Source organism: Tauraco erythrolophus, chromosome 18 (assembly GCF_009769465.1).
Source record: "Tauraco erythrolophus isolate bTauEry1 chromosome 18, bTauEry1.pri, whole genome shotgun sequence".
Lineage (NCBI taxonomy): Eukaryota > Metazoa > Chordata > Aves > Musophagiformes > Musophagidae > Tauraco > Tauraco erythrolophus.
In genome coordinates, this window is record NC_141482.1 from 16,820,649 (window position 1) to 16,837,487 (window position 16,839).

General features: G+C 63.1%; 1 protein-coding gene across 2 annotated transcripts; it reads left to right on the forward strand.

Annotated features, from left to right (window-relative positions):
• Window positions 1–2,091: 2,091 nt before the first annotated feature.
• Window positions 2,092–15,717, forward strand: HM13 (histocompatibility minor 13). 2 transcript variants are annotated; one of them, XM_086622704.1, is made up of 13 exons: window positions 2,092–2,271; window positions 3,453–3,551; window positions 5,350–5,432; window positions 6,388–6,476; window positions 7,232–7,317; window positions 7,445–7,570; window positions 9,684–9,741; window positions 10,288–10,371; window positions 10,617–10,653; window positions 11,671–11,773; window positions 12,317–12,402; window positions 14,537–14,726; window positions 15,376–15,407. In XM_086622704.1, exons 1-12 carry the CDS (start codon window positions 2,092–2,094, stop codon window positions 14,685–14,687), a joined length of 1,182 nt encoding a protein of 393 aa, XP_086478830.1. In that variant the 3' UTR covers window positions 14,688–14,726; window positions 15,376–15,407. The 2 variants fall into 2 exon arrangements, with proteins under 2 accessions (XP_086478830.1, XP_086478831.1); XM_086622705.1 differs by lacking the exon at window positions 14,537–14,726 and having other exon boundaries at window positions 15,376–15,717.
• The last annotated feature ends 1,122 nt before the right edge of the window (window positions 15,718–16,839 follow it).

The window sequence follows — 16,839 nt, forward strand, 5'->3', positions numbered from 1 at the left end:
CCGCGGCGAGGCGCTGGGAAACCAAGGGAGGAAGGAAGGAGGAGGCGCTGGCGGGGGCCGGGGGCTGCCTGCGGCCCCCCAGCTGGGCCCACACCTGGGGCAGGTGGTGCCAGGGCTCGGCAGCCCCAGCCCCTCCAACGAGTGCTCTCAGGGCCGTCCCAGTGCCCTCTGTCCCTGGGAGACCATCGGCCCCGGGGCAACCTCCCCCAGTCCCACTGGTTCCCCGGCACCATTTGCCCCCCAGTGCCAGTGCTGAGCCAGATCCCAGCCCCAGGGCAACACTGGTGGGTGCCACGGCTGGCCCCTGGGGTACGCAGAGATGGACAGTGGTTCGACCACTGTCGCCTCCGCCTGCAGCCCCCTTGCCCATCTCCCATGAACGTCCGGTGCCCCCCATCCACCACCAGCCCCAAGGGGATGGTACCCGCAGCCCGTGGGGCTGGAACAGCTGCCCTGATGTGCAGGGCTTCATCTTCCCATGGAGAGCGGGTAGGAAAAGCAGAGGGGAGGAGGGCAGCCGCTGTCCCGCCATGGGCAGGTTGGTCCCTCAGTGCCCGCGGACGGCGACAGCCGGGGTCCAAACGCAAGGAGCAGGTCACCCCGCACCAGCCTTGGCTTGGGGCTCCCCCAGCTCCTGCCCTGGTTAACCTCAAAGAGAGCTGAATCGGGCACCTTGATGCCCCAACCTGCCACGGCAGCGCCCGGGGCCCCTCTGCCCCTGCCTGCCCACCAAGGGAGCAGTGGCAGTCGGGGGCGGTGGGGTTGCACATTCCTGCTTCCTGGGGGTGAAAGCGAGCAGGGCTACTGGTTGTGCTCCTCGTGCAGAAATCAAACCCAAAGGAGATGCTTTGGGGGATTCCTGGAGAGGGACTTTGCAGCCCTCACCCAGGGCAGCTTTGGGGGAGGTGGGGGTCGCGTCTCGGAGCCTGAAATGGAGCTGGAGTGCTGCGGGGCTGTGGCGCTGAGCAGTGGGGTGAGGCGGGGAGGGGAGGCATCACCCTTCATCGAGGGTTCCCAAGCCCAGCTTGGGTTTAGCGAGTGGGTGGGCACCCAAGGGGCCCGTAAGGGGCTGGATGAGGGGGTCAGTAGCTGTGCTGTGCCATCCTATGCCACACCGTGCTGGGCTGTGGCAGGCAGCAGGGTGGCAAGCAGCGGGGCACGCATGCAGCCTGCTGCTGCCTGCCCTCGGTGCCCGTCCCGCTCCTTTGTGGGAGAATGGGTGGCAGGGAGAGGGCAGCGTCCCGGGCAGGAGGCCAGCCCCGCAGAGAGGCACATCAGCGCTCCCGGGAGGCCTTTCCATCTGCCCTTCGCCTATGAATCACCTCCGGTCCTGAAACAGATCCCTTTTTTAGAAAATAAAAGAGGAAAACGTTTAAAAAATTAAAAAACTTGCTTTTTAATCCTTCCCCTGCCCGTGGCTGAGATCTAAACCGGGGCAGCACCGTTTGACCTTGCTCAATCCTCATCCTCGCCGGTGCCTTCGGACTTTTGCCCCGGGGAGGGGGACGCGGGCACCGGCACGGGGGAGCCGGGGAGGAGGAGGAGGAGGCTGGGCGGCCCGGCCGGGCTTCCAGCGGCTGGGGCGGGGATGGAAGTTTGTGATGAAAACGCGCCTTTCGGCCAATTTTCCAGCAGGGCCCTGGCCGCAGGCAGAGTTCGCCGCCATTTGTACCGAGGGGCTCGTTGCCGAGCGTGGCCGGGGGTGGGCCCGGCGGCGCGGGGGGGTCCTCGGGAAACAGCGAAGGGCAGGAAAACCCCGGGCTGGACGGAGGAGAAGCCGGGGAGCCCCCGACCCGCCTCGGCAGCCGAAGCCGCCGCCTTCTCGCCCCCCGCGGGGTCCGGGCGGGCCGGCCCGGCCCTCAGAACCCGCTGTCCGGCGCGGGGTCGGCACAGACCCTCCGGGGCCGGGACAGACCGCCGTAACGCGGGGCGAGCCACCCCGGGCCGCGGCGGCGCCGCTGCCGGTCTCCTAGCAACGGCGCCGGGGCGGGGGGTGGGGGCGTGGCGTCGGCGTCTTCGGCGCGTGACGCACGTCCGGTCGGTAAGAGGACGTGTCCCTGGCGCGCGCGGGCCGGAAGCGGAGCAGCTGCCATGGAGGAGGCCGCGGCGCACAACGGCAGCGCCGCCGGCACCGGGTCCCCGGCCCCCGCGGCCGCCCGCCCGCCCGCCACCCCCGAGGGCATGGCGCTGGCCTACGGCAGCCTCGTCCTCATGGCGCTGCTGCCCATCTTCTTCGGGGCGCTGCGCTCCGTCAGCTGCGCCAGGAGCAAGGTACCGCCGGGCGGCCCGGGGGCCACTCCCGCCCTACCCTCCGGGGCTCGCCCCGCCGCCCGCCCCCCCCGGTGTCCCGTCCCGCGGCCCGGCCCCGCTCCCGGAGAGGCAGAGAGACCCGGAGGTGGAGGCGGGGGGCCCCGGGGGGCTCCTCCAGCTCCGCCCTCGCTGTCGCGATAAATCCAGGTGCTGCAGGAGTCGTGACCGCCCCTGGTAACCCTGCAGGGGTGCTGCGGGGAGGAACCCGTGCGTGGCTGTGCCCCCCGCAGCGCTGCCATGGCTCCCTGGGGTGCTGGGGGGGCACACCCGTGCGTGGCTGTGCCCCCCCGGTCTTGCTGCTCTCTGCAGCCCAAGCCTGGCCTCGGGCGGCAGCGGGCACTTAAATCCCAACGCTCCCGCTCCTGAAGCTCGGGAGAAGGGGCTGCTTTGCACAGTCTCATTTATTGCGGGTTTTTAAAGCCCCTTGTCTGCCCCTGTCTCGTCCTTCGGGGCTTTCAGAGGGTGTTAGTGGTGCCCCTGGCAGCCCAGGGCGCCGAGGAGAAATGTTCCCCCCCAGAGCCATGGCCAGGCCCTGCTCGCAGCCCTCGGTGCCCGGGGCAGGCAGGGGGGCAGGCAGCCCTCCACCTGTCCTCCGGAACCTGAAGATCTCTCTTGGGAAATGGCTGGAAAGGGGACTGGTTCAGCTGGGGCAAAGATGTCTCAGAACCCAGAAGGGGGTGTATAAATCTGAGCACAAGGAGCATCCCGAGCGTGAGGTGAGGGATGAAAAGGTGGCGGGAGAGAAGCGTCGCTCCAAGGGCGATGGACATATGGTGCGCACAGATGGGAGGCTGACGGACACGGCTGGGCGGGAGTGGCGAGGGAGCCCGGCTCCCCCCTGGGCACCGGGAGGGAGGAACAACGCCAGTGCAGTGGGCAGGGTTTGGGTTTTTTTCCCCCCCTTCTCCAAGAGGAAAAAAACAGTAAATTGTGGCAGCCCTTGGAAGGATGAGTGCGAGGTTTGCTCCTTCCATCTCAGACTCTGCCTGCGACACAGCCCCACCTCTGGGAATGACGGGGGCCAGTGGGTGCCCTGCTTCTCTCAAAGCCACCACAGGGTCCCACTGGTTGTGCCTGTTCACCCTCTACTCAGGCAGGAAGCCAGAGCGGGGGCTGATCCACTCCTCTCCTTCCCTCCGCAGAACTCCTCGGAGATGCCAGAGACCATCACCAGCCGAGACGCTGCTCGTTTTCCCATTGTTGCCAGTTGCACCCTGCTGGGGCTCTACCTCTTCTTTAAAGTGAGTGAGTGATGCCAGCGGGGCTGGAGCCGGTGCCCGTCACCCGCTGTGCCCGGTCAGGAGCTCCCGCAACGAGGCCGACTTGGTTTTCGGTTCACCCTGCTGGGGGGCCCTGCGTAAAGCGGCGCAGCTGGAGCTCTGCGGCGTCACCAAGCAGGAGGATGGCAGTTCTCACCTGAACTGTGACGGTTCGGGGGAAAACGGAGCCCGGTTGTGCACGAGGTGGTTCTGGAGAGCTGCGAGTTCGCTCTGAGCTCTGCCTGCCTCCCTGGGCCGACCTGACGGTGCACGGACTGGAAGCGGAGGGTGCTGGGGACCGCTGAGCTGCCAACGCTGCTGTCCGTGCTGTGCTTCCGAAGCCACCTCAGCTGCAGGCGTGGGGGTTCACTAGCTCGTGGGCGAGCCCCCACGTGTTGGAGTGAAGCCTTTTAGATGTGCAGAGCCAACAAGCAGAGTCGTGTGACCGTTCCCGAGTCACAGACAGGAGATCCTGGCAGCTGGTGCTTCCAGTTGTGTGGAGAAGGTGTCCTGGTTCAAAGCATTTTTGGCTGCCTGTGCACGCCTGGCATGTGCCTGAGCTCCTGGAGAGACCCAACAAGCTGTGGGGCTGCCAGCACAGAGCGGTCCTCCTGGCACGGCAGCTTCCAGACCTGTTGTCCTGGGCTGCCCACGAGGTGGAAGGGTGCTGCTGGCTGGCTGGCTGAGGTTTAAGGTGCAAAGTTGGGAATATTTCAGTTTAAAGTCCCTTCTCTGCCCATTGCAGTTACTACGCAGTAACTTGCGGGCTCCTACCCTGGGTTGAGGGGCCACGTGGGCTGATGCCATGCCGTGCAGGTCCTTACCCTGGCACGGGCCTGCACTGCAGCTGCACTGTGAAGGCAAGTGTGTGCTGCAGCTTGCAGACCCACAGAGGTCAGCCCTGCAGCAGCAGGATCAGGCCTCCCTAGCTTTCCTAGTGGTGAACTGCAACCCGTGTGCTCACCAGGGCTGCAGCTGCTCTTGCAGGTCACCAGTAGGAAAGCCGAGCATCTGCTGAGCCGATGGTGGGGGTATGGAGCAGCCCCCACACCCTGCCACCGGGCCCCTCTGGCCGCTGAATGGAGCCCCTGCGGCTCACCCCTTCCCTGTGGCCCACATCTCGGGGTGCTGCTCCAGAGGTGCCAGGAAAAGAAGTACCAAGTGTGCAACGTGGCACTGCTGAAGTCGCTACGTGATCAGTGACTCTCCATTTTAATGTCTGCAACCTGCCACGAGTTCTCGTATTCCAGCATCCCCCCTCCAGGAGAGCACGGAGGACCCCCAGGTCTCCCCGCGCGGGGCTGTGGGGTGTGATTTGGCAGAAGGCAGCTTGTGTGTTGGAGAGCAGGAGTAGCACCCATTTCGTCACCCCATTTACTAACACCCCATTTAATCAGGATGGGACGTGCTCGACCCGGTGGGGCGGGGGTGCTGCTGCTGCTCCCCTCTGCCAGGGCAGCCCCGGGCACGGTGCAGCGCTGGCTCCCAGCTCCGCAGGGGACGTGCCGGAGAAGCTCTGTCCTCCTTCCTGCGGCGCACGAGTTATTTTTTGACCCAAGCGGCTCGTAGATGTGCGACAACTCGCAGGTCCGTCGTGGTTGTTCTGCGAGCAGGCGGATATTTCCAACGTTTCACATCAGCAGTGCAAGAATTTGGGTTATTCCAGCTATTCTCCCCGTCTCCCTGGAGCACTGACACAGCAGCTGCCGATCGCACCGTGAAACGCTGCGGGTGGGGAGTGCGCTGCAGTGCCCGACCCCTCTCTGGGTTTGTTTTGCAGATATTCTCGCAAGAGTACATCAATCTTCTGCTCTCCATGTATTTCTTCGTGCTGGGGATCCTTGCCCTGTCCCACACCATCAGGTATGGTGGAGGGAAGGATGTGACTGGGGCGGGGGTGTCCGAGGCTGCGAGGCGTTGGGTGTAGCGGGGGTTCCTGGAGCACCGTGGCCTCGTGCAGAGCCGGGTCCCACCATAGGGTGTTTTCCCTCGGTGGTGTGACGGGCTCTCCGGGGAGGCAGGCCTGGAGCGTGCTGTAAACCCTTCCTCATGGAGCAGCCTATGGCAGAACCAAAGTCTCGGGGAGCCCTGGCAGTCTGGTACCCCACGCAGCGTCACTGGGAGAGCTCGTGGAGGTGTGGGTGGCCAGCTGTGTCCCAAGGAGCTGCTGTGACTTCTCGCAGCCCTCTCTGCTCTTTGGAGAGGACAGCTCCGTGGCACCCGTGTTCCCGTTACTGGGAGGGCTGCAACAGGCAGCTGGAGCTCGTGATAACGTCCCGGGCCTCTCGTGCTGCTGCTCAGCACAAGGTGTTGAAAGCGCAGGCTGTTCCAGTAACTGAAAAAGTAAAACTGGTTTCCTGTTTCCTGAGCTCTGGGACGTTGGGGACCAGATGCTTTCCCTAGACTGGCACCGTGGCAAGGCCTTCACCCTCACTCCTGGCTCTGCAGGAGGGCACAGGCAGTTCTGGGAGACCAGACCCATACGGTGCCCGGGAGGCTGCTGGGGGGCACGGGGAACCTGCTGGGGCCTGGGGAGCGTCCTGACTTCTGGCAGGTGCTGCTCTGTGCCTGTTAAGCTGCAATATTTGGAGGGACTGTCACATGTGGGGAGATGAGATGTCTGGGGAGGACGAGGCCTCGTGTCCGTGGCTTGGTGACAAGCTGGGGCTCCTGCTGGTCCCTGACGTGGCGAAACCTGGGATGTCCCGGGAGAGGGCATGGGGCAGTGCCCATGCTGCGATGCTGTCGTGCAGAGGTGCTGGGCAGCGTGTCCTGCGGGGTTTCTGTTGATGTGCCCTCTCTGCACCTCTCGTTTCAGCCCCATGATGAACAGATTCTTCCCTGCAAATTTCCCCAACAAACAGTACCAGCTCCTCTTCACCCAGGGCTCTGGGGAGAGCAAGGAGGGTATGTTGGCTCGTTGGGCTCTCTGGGGCTTGAATGCCTTCTGCCTTTGCCGTTCTGTTTCGTGCCCGCTTGGTGTTTTGACTTGCAGCCCGTTGAAACGACCTTCTCAAAGACTTGCCTCTTGCCCCCTGCTGCGCTCCCGTCGCCGGCGTGAGCCCCGCGTATCCGTGCAGAGCTGGGGCTGCCACTGGCATCTTCTTGCACTGGCAGGTGCTCTGCCTCCGTGCTGCCTCTGGCTGGCAGTGGAACCCCAGAAACAGATCCCAGCGTGCTGTAGGAACAGAGCTATGGCTTTTATTACTACCTGTATTTTATTACTCCTTGAGTAGCATAGTACTGACTTTTCTTGTGCTGCCTTAGCTGATCCAGTTCAAATCTTTGCACTGGTAGAAGATGCTTTGGTAGGATTCCTGCCCGGTAGCTTTGCTGGTAAGGGAACACTTGTAGTGATACCACCAGGAGTTAACTGGTGCAGGAAAAGGGAGAAGATCTGCCTCTCCCTGTCTTAGTGCCTGAATCCAATTTCCTTATTGACAGAAGGATCGCAGATGCTGTCCGTGTGACAGAGTCTGGCTGGAGGGGAAGGTCTGGGCTCGCACGTGTTCACCGTGGGCACGGCCGTTTCTGTGGGCACAGTCCCCTCGTCTGGGACACGAGCTCTGCGGTCCGTGTTGCCCCCCCTGCTGTAAAGTCACTTGTCTGCCCCGCGTGGGAAGGGGAGCTGCCCAAAACCTGCCTTCTCTGGTTTGTTGCAGAAATAGTGAATTACGAGTTCGACACCAAGGATCTCGTGTGCCTGGCCCTGAGCAGCGTCGTGGGGGTCTGGTACCTGCTGAGAAAGGTAAGAGAGCCCGGGGAGGCCAGGGACCGCGCTGGATCAGCCCCTTTCCACGCAAGGAGTCTGCAGGCTGAGGCCATGGCTCGGCACGTGCAGGGGGACCCAAACCTCCTTTTCCTGTCGTTCTCAGCACTGGATTGCCAACAATCTCTTTGGGCTGGCGTTCTCCCTCAATGGGGTGGAGCTGCTGCACTTGAACAACGTCAGCACTGGCTGCATCTTGCTTGGGGGCCTCTTCATCTACGACGTCTTCTGGGTAAACGGGAGCGTTCGCCGGGGCGGATGCGAGTTGCGGCCGTTGGCGGAAGGCATGTGCGTGGCGTTACGCCTCTTCGGAGGCAGCACGCTGGCTGGACACGCGTTTGCAGTCAGGATTTCCACTTTCTCAGCCCAAAGGGGTGTGGTGGGGACGATGACAGAATCAAATGGTGGCAGAACGTGGCTCAGCAAATGCATTTTCTTTCAATCTCTGGCTTAGAGAGCCCAGGGCTGGCAGCATCAGGGCTGCTTTGAGGTACCCAGTATATCCAGTTCTGGTGACCTGCATTCCCAACTGAGGTCTTCCCAATGCCTGACAGAGCTGCTGGGTGGGCTGGAGGACAAGGCTGCTCTGGAGTACTCTGATCCTGCTTGTAGGGACTGTACCTCGACTCTGTCATCTTCCAGCTTAGTTAGCATCCTTCTGTTCTCTTGCACAGAGGACAAAACACTGGAATGCCTCCAGTCCCTCTCCCTCAGCCCGTGCAGCGCCCTGACATCTTCGTTTTGAGGTGTTCTTTATCTCTCTGCAGTGTTTCTCCTTGTAATGCCCATATTCCCCAGTCCTTCCTGCTGCCTCCACCTTCGGAATTACTGTGTTTCCAAATGTCTGAGAGCTGTGTATACCTTGAGGTCTGTCCAGCAGCTCTGCAGCTGCCTGAGTAATCCTTCCCTATTTGAGCCTGGCTACTGTGTGTTGTTTCGTACTTGGCTGGTGCTGCCCCTGTTTCACAGGCTCGTTAACAGTCACAGCTCTGTGGTTCGTTAGCCTGTGTGCCGCTTCCTCCGCTGCTCAGCTGGAGGGGATTCAGCCTTCTGCTTAGCACACCCAGTGCCTCGCTCCCTGCTCGGGATGCAGATGTCTTCCTGGTGTTTCAGAGGCAGCGAGAGGGCAACCCTCGCTGCTCTCTGCTTGCCGACTGTCTCCCGCCTCAGCTTTCCCAGTAGGTCAGTGGATCGCTGGAGCCTCGTGGAATGTTCGTCCTGAAGTGGAGACCCTCTTACTATGTCCCTCTGCAGGGACTAGTCGCTTGGATCTTAGCATGGGTTTAATCACAGTGAGATCCCAGGAGGGTTTCGAGGAGGAAGGAGAACTGCTCGGTGCATCGATGAGATTGCCCCCTGCGTAGTCGTGGGGTGAATTTGCCTGTGATGCTTTTCCCTGGTCCCAGTGTGGAGTCCTGTTACTCCATGGTGATGCCCAGAGCTTGCTGCACCTTACAGGAGTTAATCTGATGCCCAGTGTTTGCTTTAAGGTTTCTCTTTAATCGCCACCTCCAGGGTCTTGCTCACCCAGTGCTAACCAGGACCTGGTTTATGTGCCTGCTACTGGTATAGCCAAGACTGGAGGCTTGGAGGTGAAATGGAGCAGAAATAAGGGTGGTTGACCTGTGTGTTTACAGTCCATCCCCCAAACGATGCCAGTATTTAAAGCTGATAGTGCAGTACAAATAAATGACTTCAGAGCAAAACGCAGCTGATCCGACAATTGCTCCAGTCCCCGTTGGAAGCTCACAGGCAGCAGCCTGGCGCTGGCTGGGACTCTCCACCAGAGCTCCTGCCCTCGGATAACACCCTGCGCAGTGGGCAGACTTTCCACTGAATTGACTATAGATCTAAGGAAAAAATTCTTCCCTCTGAGGGTGGTGAGGCACTGGCACAGGTTGCCCAGAGAAGCTGTGGCTGCCCCATCCCTGGCAGTGTTCAAGGCCAGGTTGGATGAGGCTTTGGGCAACCTGGTGTAGTGGAGGGTGTCCATGCCCATGGCAGGGGGCTGGAACTGGGTGATCTTTAAGGTCCCTTCCAACGCAAACCAGTCTGTGATTCTATGACTAATTAGAGCTGAACCGACCCGCAGGGGTGGGTGCTGGGCAGCACCGCGGCGCTGCTCTGAAAGCAGGGCGGCCATGGCGTGCTCACTTCCTCGAGCGCTGTCCTGTGCCTTCTCCCCTGGGTGCTGGGCTCACCTGCAGGACTCCTCTGCCTGCAGTTTGGTGGCTCTTTAGCTATTTTCTGCCACTGAGGCTGCTCCGGGCCCTGAGGTGAGGCTGTAGCTGAACGTGTGCCTGTCTCTGTGCAGCTGTGCTCACCCCTCCTCTGTTTGCCCCCAGGTCTTTGGCACCAATGTGATGGTGACAGTTGCCAAATCATTCGAGGCCCCAATAAAACGTGAGTAGATCTTCCCCCATGTGCTGGAGGAGGGGCTGCCTGCTCTGCTGCAGTCGCTGCCCCATGAACCCTCCACCTTCTGGAGATGGCTCAGAAGGTGGGATGTGTGCTGGCAGGTTTCCTGCCAGTGACCCCTTAGATTGCTGCGTGGTGGCACCGACCTGCGGGGAGCTGAGTCTCTGGAGAGGGACCCCTGCAGAGCCCTGAGCTGGCTGGGTGGGTCTGCACCCCCAGAGTGGGCAGTTTCACCTCATTTTAAAAACAAAACATAGCAGAAGGGTGAATTTCTGCTGGTGTGGGTGTGGGTCCTGGGAGCTGGGTCTCAAACCTGTGCATGGGGCTAGCCCCAAATCCCTTTGTTCCCCATCCTGTTTCCCACAGTTCTCCCAGGAAGAAGAATGGGCTGGGCTGCAGGGGAGGAGGGGGCCTGAGGGCAGGGACAGGGGTCTTACCCTGCTCCGGTCCCTTTTTCCCAGGCACAGTGGTGCTGAGGTCTGCTCAGCACCAACGCTTCCCCTTCACTGTGCCTCTCTCTGCTCCTCGTAGTGGTTTTCCCTCAGGACCTGCTGGAGAAGGGGCTGGAGGCGGACAACTTCGCTATGCTGGGTCTGGGAGACATCGTCATTCCAGGTAAGGACAGAGGAGACGAGGACGTGACCGGGCTGCGGGGCGCTGAGCGGGTGCCTCCCGCTGGGGCTGGGGGCTGCGTGGACTGGGGGTGTCCCGGCAGGTCCCGGTGCTGTCTCGGTGCCTCGTGCCACGAGAGGGCACTGTCAGCCCAGGCACGGCTCCGGGAGCGACTGCGGTCCGGTCCTGCCTCCCTCAGCCTTCCCACTGGCCTGCGTCCTGTCCTCACTGTCCCCTTGTCCCCGCAGGGATCTTCATTGCTTTGCTGCTGCGGTTTGACATCAGGTGAGCGGGCGGCAGCGAAGGGTCTCGGGCAGGTTGGGTCTTGCAGCGTGTTTGAGCTGCTTTTGTAGAGGGAAAAGGGAAGGGGAAGCCGGGAGCACAGTGCTGTGCTCCCCCAGGAGAGTGGCTGGGACAGGGGGTGCAAGGGGGAAGCTCTTGGAAGAGTAGACGTGAGCAGGGTTGGCTTTGTGGGTGAGTCCTGACTGCTGGGGGTGAGTTGTTTGAGCTCAGAGTGGGTGGGCAGGCAGCATGTAACAGCCCCCCCTGAGCCTCACCAGCTCCCTGGCACCCAGGAGGAGAGGGCAGTGCTGCAGCAGCGACGTGAAACGGTGACAGCATGGGAAAGAGCCGGGGGTGCTGGCGCCTGGGAAGTGCTCGCACGGATGCAAATCAGTGCCCGGCAGCTGCTTCTGGGTTGCCATCGACACAGGGGGAAGCAGCTCCTTCCTGCTCAGGGGAACTGCACCTCCTGCCAGGGTGTAGCTTTCGGTAATTGCCCCACACCGAAAGTCTCTGGCTGGGGAGCTGCTGGGAAGGGGAACGGGCCACTTCGTGCGACTGCGGTGGTGTGGCCCCGCTCCCGCTGCTGTTGCACAGACCCTCCGGTCTGTGCCAGCTCTTCCAGGTGTTTCCACCCACATCCTGCCTGCACCTGCTGGGAATCCCAGTTCCCGCTGCCTGCCCTGTGATAAAACAGCACGTGCTGAGAGCGGGGTGCCAGAGACCAGCCATGCCTACCCCAGGAAGGTGGGACCCTCTCCCTGGGTCCCAGCACCAGTTCCTCCCCCCCAGTAGCCATCCAGCAGCAGGATCCTGCGTCTCCTTCCCTTCCGCAGCCCCTCACCTGGGTGTCACCCCATCCAGTCCCACACCGCTCCCACGGGGGCTGTGCTGGTGACAGTCTCCGCGCTGGCGCGTGAGCAGGGGCAGAGCACGGCTCCCCGTGAAACGGGCTGGCTCCGTTTCTGCCCCGGGCATCACAGACCCACGGTCACTGGGCTCTGCTCCCTTTCCCTGCAGCCTGAAGAAGAACACGCACACGTATTTCTACACCAGCTTTGTGGCCTACATCTTCGGGCTGGGCCTGACCATCTTCATCATGCACATCTTCAAGCACGCCCAGGTGAGCTCCGCCGCGCTGCCTCGCGCAGACGCACGTCCCAACCAGGGCACGCCAGCTTGGCCACAGGGTTCCTGCACCGTGCCAGGAAAAAGTAGATGCATTCCTTCTCTTGGCTTTGCTTTTCCAGCGCCTGCCTGTACCTTTCCCTGCCCAGAGCTTGTGTGCCTGGCTGGAGCAGTCCTGGTTGGGGCAAGGCTGGCTCAGGCAGCTGCGTTTCCAACAACAGCAGCTTGGCTGGGCTGCCCCGTGGTTTTGTGGCTCTTTGCAACCCAGCTGCCCCTGAAGACCCACCCTCTGCTGCGGGGTGGGAGCTCTGGGTGCTGTCACTGGTCTGCACAGGGGCCCCTGGGTGTGTTCGTGGTCTGCTGGGACCTCACAGCGAGGGTGTTGTGCTGCTGCAGCTCTCGAAGCCCCGTTCCGGGGCATTAATGCTTGTGCAGCACCGTGACAGATGTGGTGGGTGCAGAGGGGCCGTTGCCAGCTCCCCTTGCCCTCCTCCCAACGGGTCATTTGTGCTTTAACAGTTGTTTTCCTTCCCGACAGCCTGCTCTTCTGTACCTGGTCCCTGCCTGCATCGGGTTCCCCCTTCTCGTGGCCTTGGCAAAGGGAGAAGTAACTGAAATGTTCAGGTGAGCGTCGGCTGGGGACGGAGCGGTTTTGCCCGTGGCACTGGAGCGCACGAAGCGTGCAGATGTTCCCACGCCTGGGCACAGCTGGAGGGACGGGTTCATCTGGGCATGCTCTGGGTGTGTGCGTGCAGTGCGTGGGTGGAGGGAGCGGGTCCGTGTTTGTACACGCCGGCTCTGGCTCCAGCCACCTCCTCGCAGCCGGGCGGGAGCTTTGGTGCGGTACCAGCAGGCAGGCAGCATCTGCTGGTGCTTTACGCCCCGGTGACAAACTCTTCCCGTGTGCTGGCAGGCAGGGGAGGGTGGGACCGCACACCTGGTGCCGAGATACTTGGTCATTGTGTCCCAGGGCTCGTGGGTGGGGGAGAACGGAGCCGGATCCGGCTGCGGGAGCAGCCAGGGCTGGTTGGAGCACATCCCAGCCTCCCCGCTCAGGTGAAGTATCCTGGTTTGCAGCAGTCTCCCTGCCCCGGGGACTGTAGGTGCAGAAGAAGGGGGCTGTGCTATGCTGCTGCACTCTGGCCCTTCTCTCGGCTTGCCACGCTCCAAGCATTTCCCTGTTCACTGCCAGCGGGCAGCTTTGATCTCCTGCCACTGTCCCCTTGGAGCGTGGCCTGGCCCAGCTGGGAGCTGTGCTCGGTGGTGGCCCGGTGCAGTTGGTTCTCTGAGGACAGCTGAAGCAGAGGAGGGGAGGGAATGTCCGTCCCAAAGCAGAGCTGTGCTCCCCCCAGCCTCCCTGCTCCTCCCAGCCTGTTCAGAGGGAAACCAGCAGCCGACTGGGGCGCAGCGGGGAGCGGGCTGCCCGCGCCTCCTTCCCCTCCCCTGGGAGATGCCGGTATGTGTGTTCCCAGCGGGCTGTCAGCTGGGCTGGCGCCCCAGCCCTGCCGCACCTGCCTGGCCTTTGATGTTTGTTCTGACGATCGCTGCTGCAGGCGCCGGGTGTCCTGGGATCGTCCTTCCTGTGCACCTGGGATCCTGCAGCCGCTCTCCCCGGCGCCGTGACTCACCAGCTGACAGCAGCACCATCTCCCGCGCCAGCAAACTGGGGAGAGACGAGCTGTGAGGCTGGCCCACCGTGTGGCACGGCAGCCAGCGAGCCTGGCAGCCGGGCACCGGGGACTAATGCCGCCCCAGAGCACTCGCACAAGCTGCTCCAGCAGCAAAGCCCTGCCCGCTGTCGTTTGCCAAGTCCTGCCAGGGCAAGCACAGGAGGCTGGGGGGCTGCAGCCTTGACAGGCCCAGGGGTCCAGCCCCCCTTGGAGTCGCTCCGGTTGCAGGTGGAGGAAGTGGGATGCGGTGGGACTCATGCCTGGAGGGCAGTGGCTCCCACCGCAGGAATCCCACCAGATGTAGCCCCCCTGCGCAGCTCCAGTGCGCCCTGCTCCTCCCCGCGCTGCCGGCGGCCCCGAGCTGGCAGCTCCCCTGCGGTCTGTGCAATCTGCAGCGAGCTGCCTGTGCACGGGAGAGGGCAGCGAGGGTCTGATGCGGTGACAAGTACGGGCAGCGCTGCGGGGAGGGTGGGAGCTGCAGACCTGTGCGGCAGGCCTGGGCAGGGGTGCCGATGGAGCCGAGGTGGGCGACGTCGGGATCGGTTTCGCAGCTCCCAGCCTTGCCGAGCCTCCCGAGACAGGCAGTGACCTTCGTTCTGCCTCTGGCAGCTGCCAGCAGTGGGGAGCCCATCCTGGCACTCACACCTCCTGCAGACACACTGTCCTGGAGCAGCAGGAAAGGGTCTGCTGCATCGGTCTGCTGCCTGCACAGCCCCTGGGCCACTCTGCTGCTGCCTTCCCACTGCCCAGGCTCGCTCTCCCGTGGGCTCCGGCTGCCTGGCTCTATCTGTGCCAGTGGGAAGTGCCTTCTGCCTGGGTCTCAACCCTGACTCTTCCATGCTGCAGCTCTGACCTGGGGTCTGCGGGCAAGGGGAGTGCAGGCAGGAGCTGCCAGCACGGCTCCCAGGCCACCCCAGCCTGGGCTAGCAGGTGCCCGCAGCCAAAGGGGACGGCAGGCTGCCTGCGCAGGGTGGCAGGTCTGCAGCAGGCTCGCTCCAAAACTCTTCTGCTTTTTCTCTCTCTCCCCTCTTTCTCCTTTCTGTCCTCGTCTTCCCCCTTTCCCCTCCTGCTTCCTCTGTCTCCTGCAGCTATGAATCCTCTGCTGAAATCTTGCCACACACACCAAGACTTACCCACTTCCCCACCGTGTCCGGCTCGCCGGCCAGCCTTGCTGATTCCATGCAGCAGAAACTGTCGTGCCCGCGCCGACGCCGGCAGCAAAGCCCTAGTGCCATGTAGCAATCGCATGCGGTGCCCTTTCTCTGTCGCTCTGCCCAGGTAGGGGCTGGTCCCGGCTCTCCCCTTTCCCCGGGCAGAGGCGGTTGCTGTCGCCCTGCTGCTGTGGGACGGCTTCTCTCCCTGGCTTTGAGGGGCGGCTGTGAAGGGGGAGAGGATTGGCATCTCTGCCCTCGCTGTCCTTCCCGCTGGAAGGCCACGCTCCCAGGTTTCCTTTGCCAGGGCCCCGGGGATGGGGCTGGGGGAGGTTTGCAGCCAGAGGAGCAAGTCCTGGGGTGGGGGGTCACTGCTGCTGCTCTTGCTGCGCTGGCTGGCACCGGCACTCGGCCCCTCGCATGGCAGTGGCCGCGAAGCGTGGTGTATCCAGGATATCTGATGGCATGCTCGGGTGCAAGGACAGACCCCCGGGCACAGAGCTGGCTCCAGGGCTTGGCTGGGGGAAGCCCCAGCCCCTGGTTGTGTGCACCCCATCACTGCAGGTGTGCGGGGAGTGCCAGTGCTCGTCTGCCCGCCTGCGCTCTGCCCCGTCAGGTTCCTACACGGGGGTGCCGGTGGCCGGAGCCCACCTCCTCCTCGGCTCAGCATGGCACGGCCGCTGCAGCGGCGCTGTCCCTGCCTGGCACGGGTCTCTTCTGGCCCCGGAGAAGGTCTGGTCCTGCTCACTCCTCCCTCTTGTCCCTCTCACCTGCAGCTACGAGGAGAGCTCTGCCCCCAAGGAGGTGGCGGAGGCCTCCAAGGAAGAGACGACAGAAGCCGCCAAGAAGGAGAAGTGACCTTGCCCGCGGGCCGTGCCCAGCGCCGCCGGGCTGGGGCCCTTCCAGACCCTCCGCAAGTGACAGAGACGACGAAACAATTGTGCCAGAGCATCGTGTTGTGTGTGTCGGAGCAGCCGCCCAGGTGGGGTGTCGATGTGCGCCGCGTAGCCACCCCCCCGCCCGTTTATCTCCTACGGGGGCGCGAGGCGGGTGGGGGGCAAACCACAGGCCGGTTTTTAAATTTTGTATTGTGCATTTGCTTTCTCTCATATTAAACCATGTCGAAGGAAGGAGTGCTGGTCTGGCAGTGCCGCGGCAGCGCCGGCAGCCCTTGCCGGGGCCGCTGCTCCGGTTGTAGCCCCTGCTCAGCTGCCTGGCCAGCACCGGGATCAGCATCCCGGATCTCTGGCGGCCGTGTTCTCCCTGTGGGGCCCGTGGCCGTTGCCTGGCTGTTTCCAAGTGACCGTCCCCTTCCCCCTCCTGCTCCTCCAGTGCTTGGCCTTCCCCCAGCCAGCCTCAGCCTGGCCCCCCACTCTGCAACACCCACATTTAGGACTGCGGTCGCTGACCGCCGGGTGGGTTTGAGCCCGGGTGTGGCCCTGGAGCGGGGTGGCTGAGCGGGAATCGGGGCGCGGGAACCCAGCGGGATGGGGACGTGCTCCACCTCGGCTGCGTGGGGGGCTCGGTGAGCTGAGGCTGAGCCCCCACGGCGTGGGAGGCAAGGAGCTGGGTCACCCCAAACCCAGCCCCAGAGCGGGGTGAAGGCAGCGTGGGCTGTTCCCCCTCCTTGCGTGGAGCCAGGTGCCAGCCTGCGCCCCTGGGTGGGCAGAGGGGCTGGTGCGGGCAGGGGCAGCTCTGGCAGCCGCGTGTCCTGCAGCACCGGCGGTGTCCTCCCTGCCCGCTCCTGGGGCAGGCGTGCGGAGGATCCTGCGTCCCGCTGCCCGTGCCCACTGCCAGAATAAATAGAAAGTGTTTGCTGGCTTGGCAGCCCCTCCACAAAAGCCGTATTGAACCATTATTCCCCACGTCGGCTGCGAGCACTAAAAGTGGCGCCTCGCGTTCTGCCATCTAATGACCCTTCGCAGTCTCCTACAGATGTTTTCTATGACTTACAGCTCCTTTTCCAACAGCCCCGTCCGCAGAAACAAGAGGGGCCACTTTAATTCCAATTAAATACCTCCAGCTAAGCAAACAGTGTGCAGCAGGGCCCGGGTACGGCGCGGCTGCCAGGCCCGGCCCATGGAGTCACTGAGTCTAGACTCCAGATGTGATTTCACCAGCCTCCAGTGTCCCGTGGAAAAGGACGCTGGCTCTGCTGCGGGGCGCAGCACCCTGCCCCGAGCCGGGGCCCCGCTCGCCGCCGCGGCGTGACGGCGCGTACCCCCTGGTATGGGTCTGGC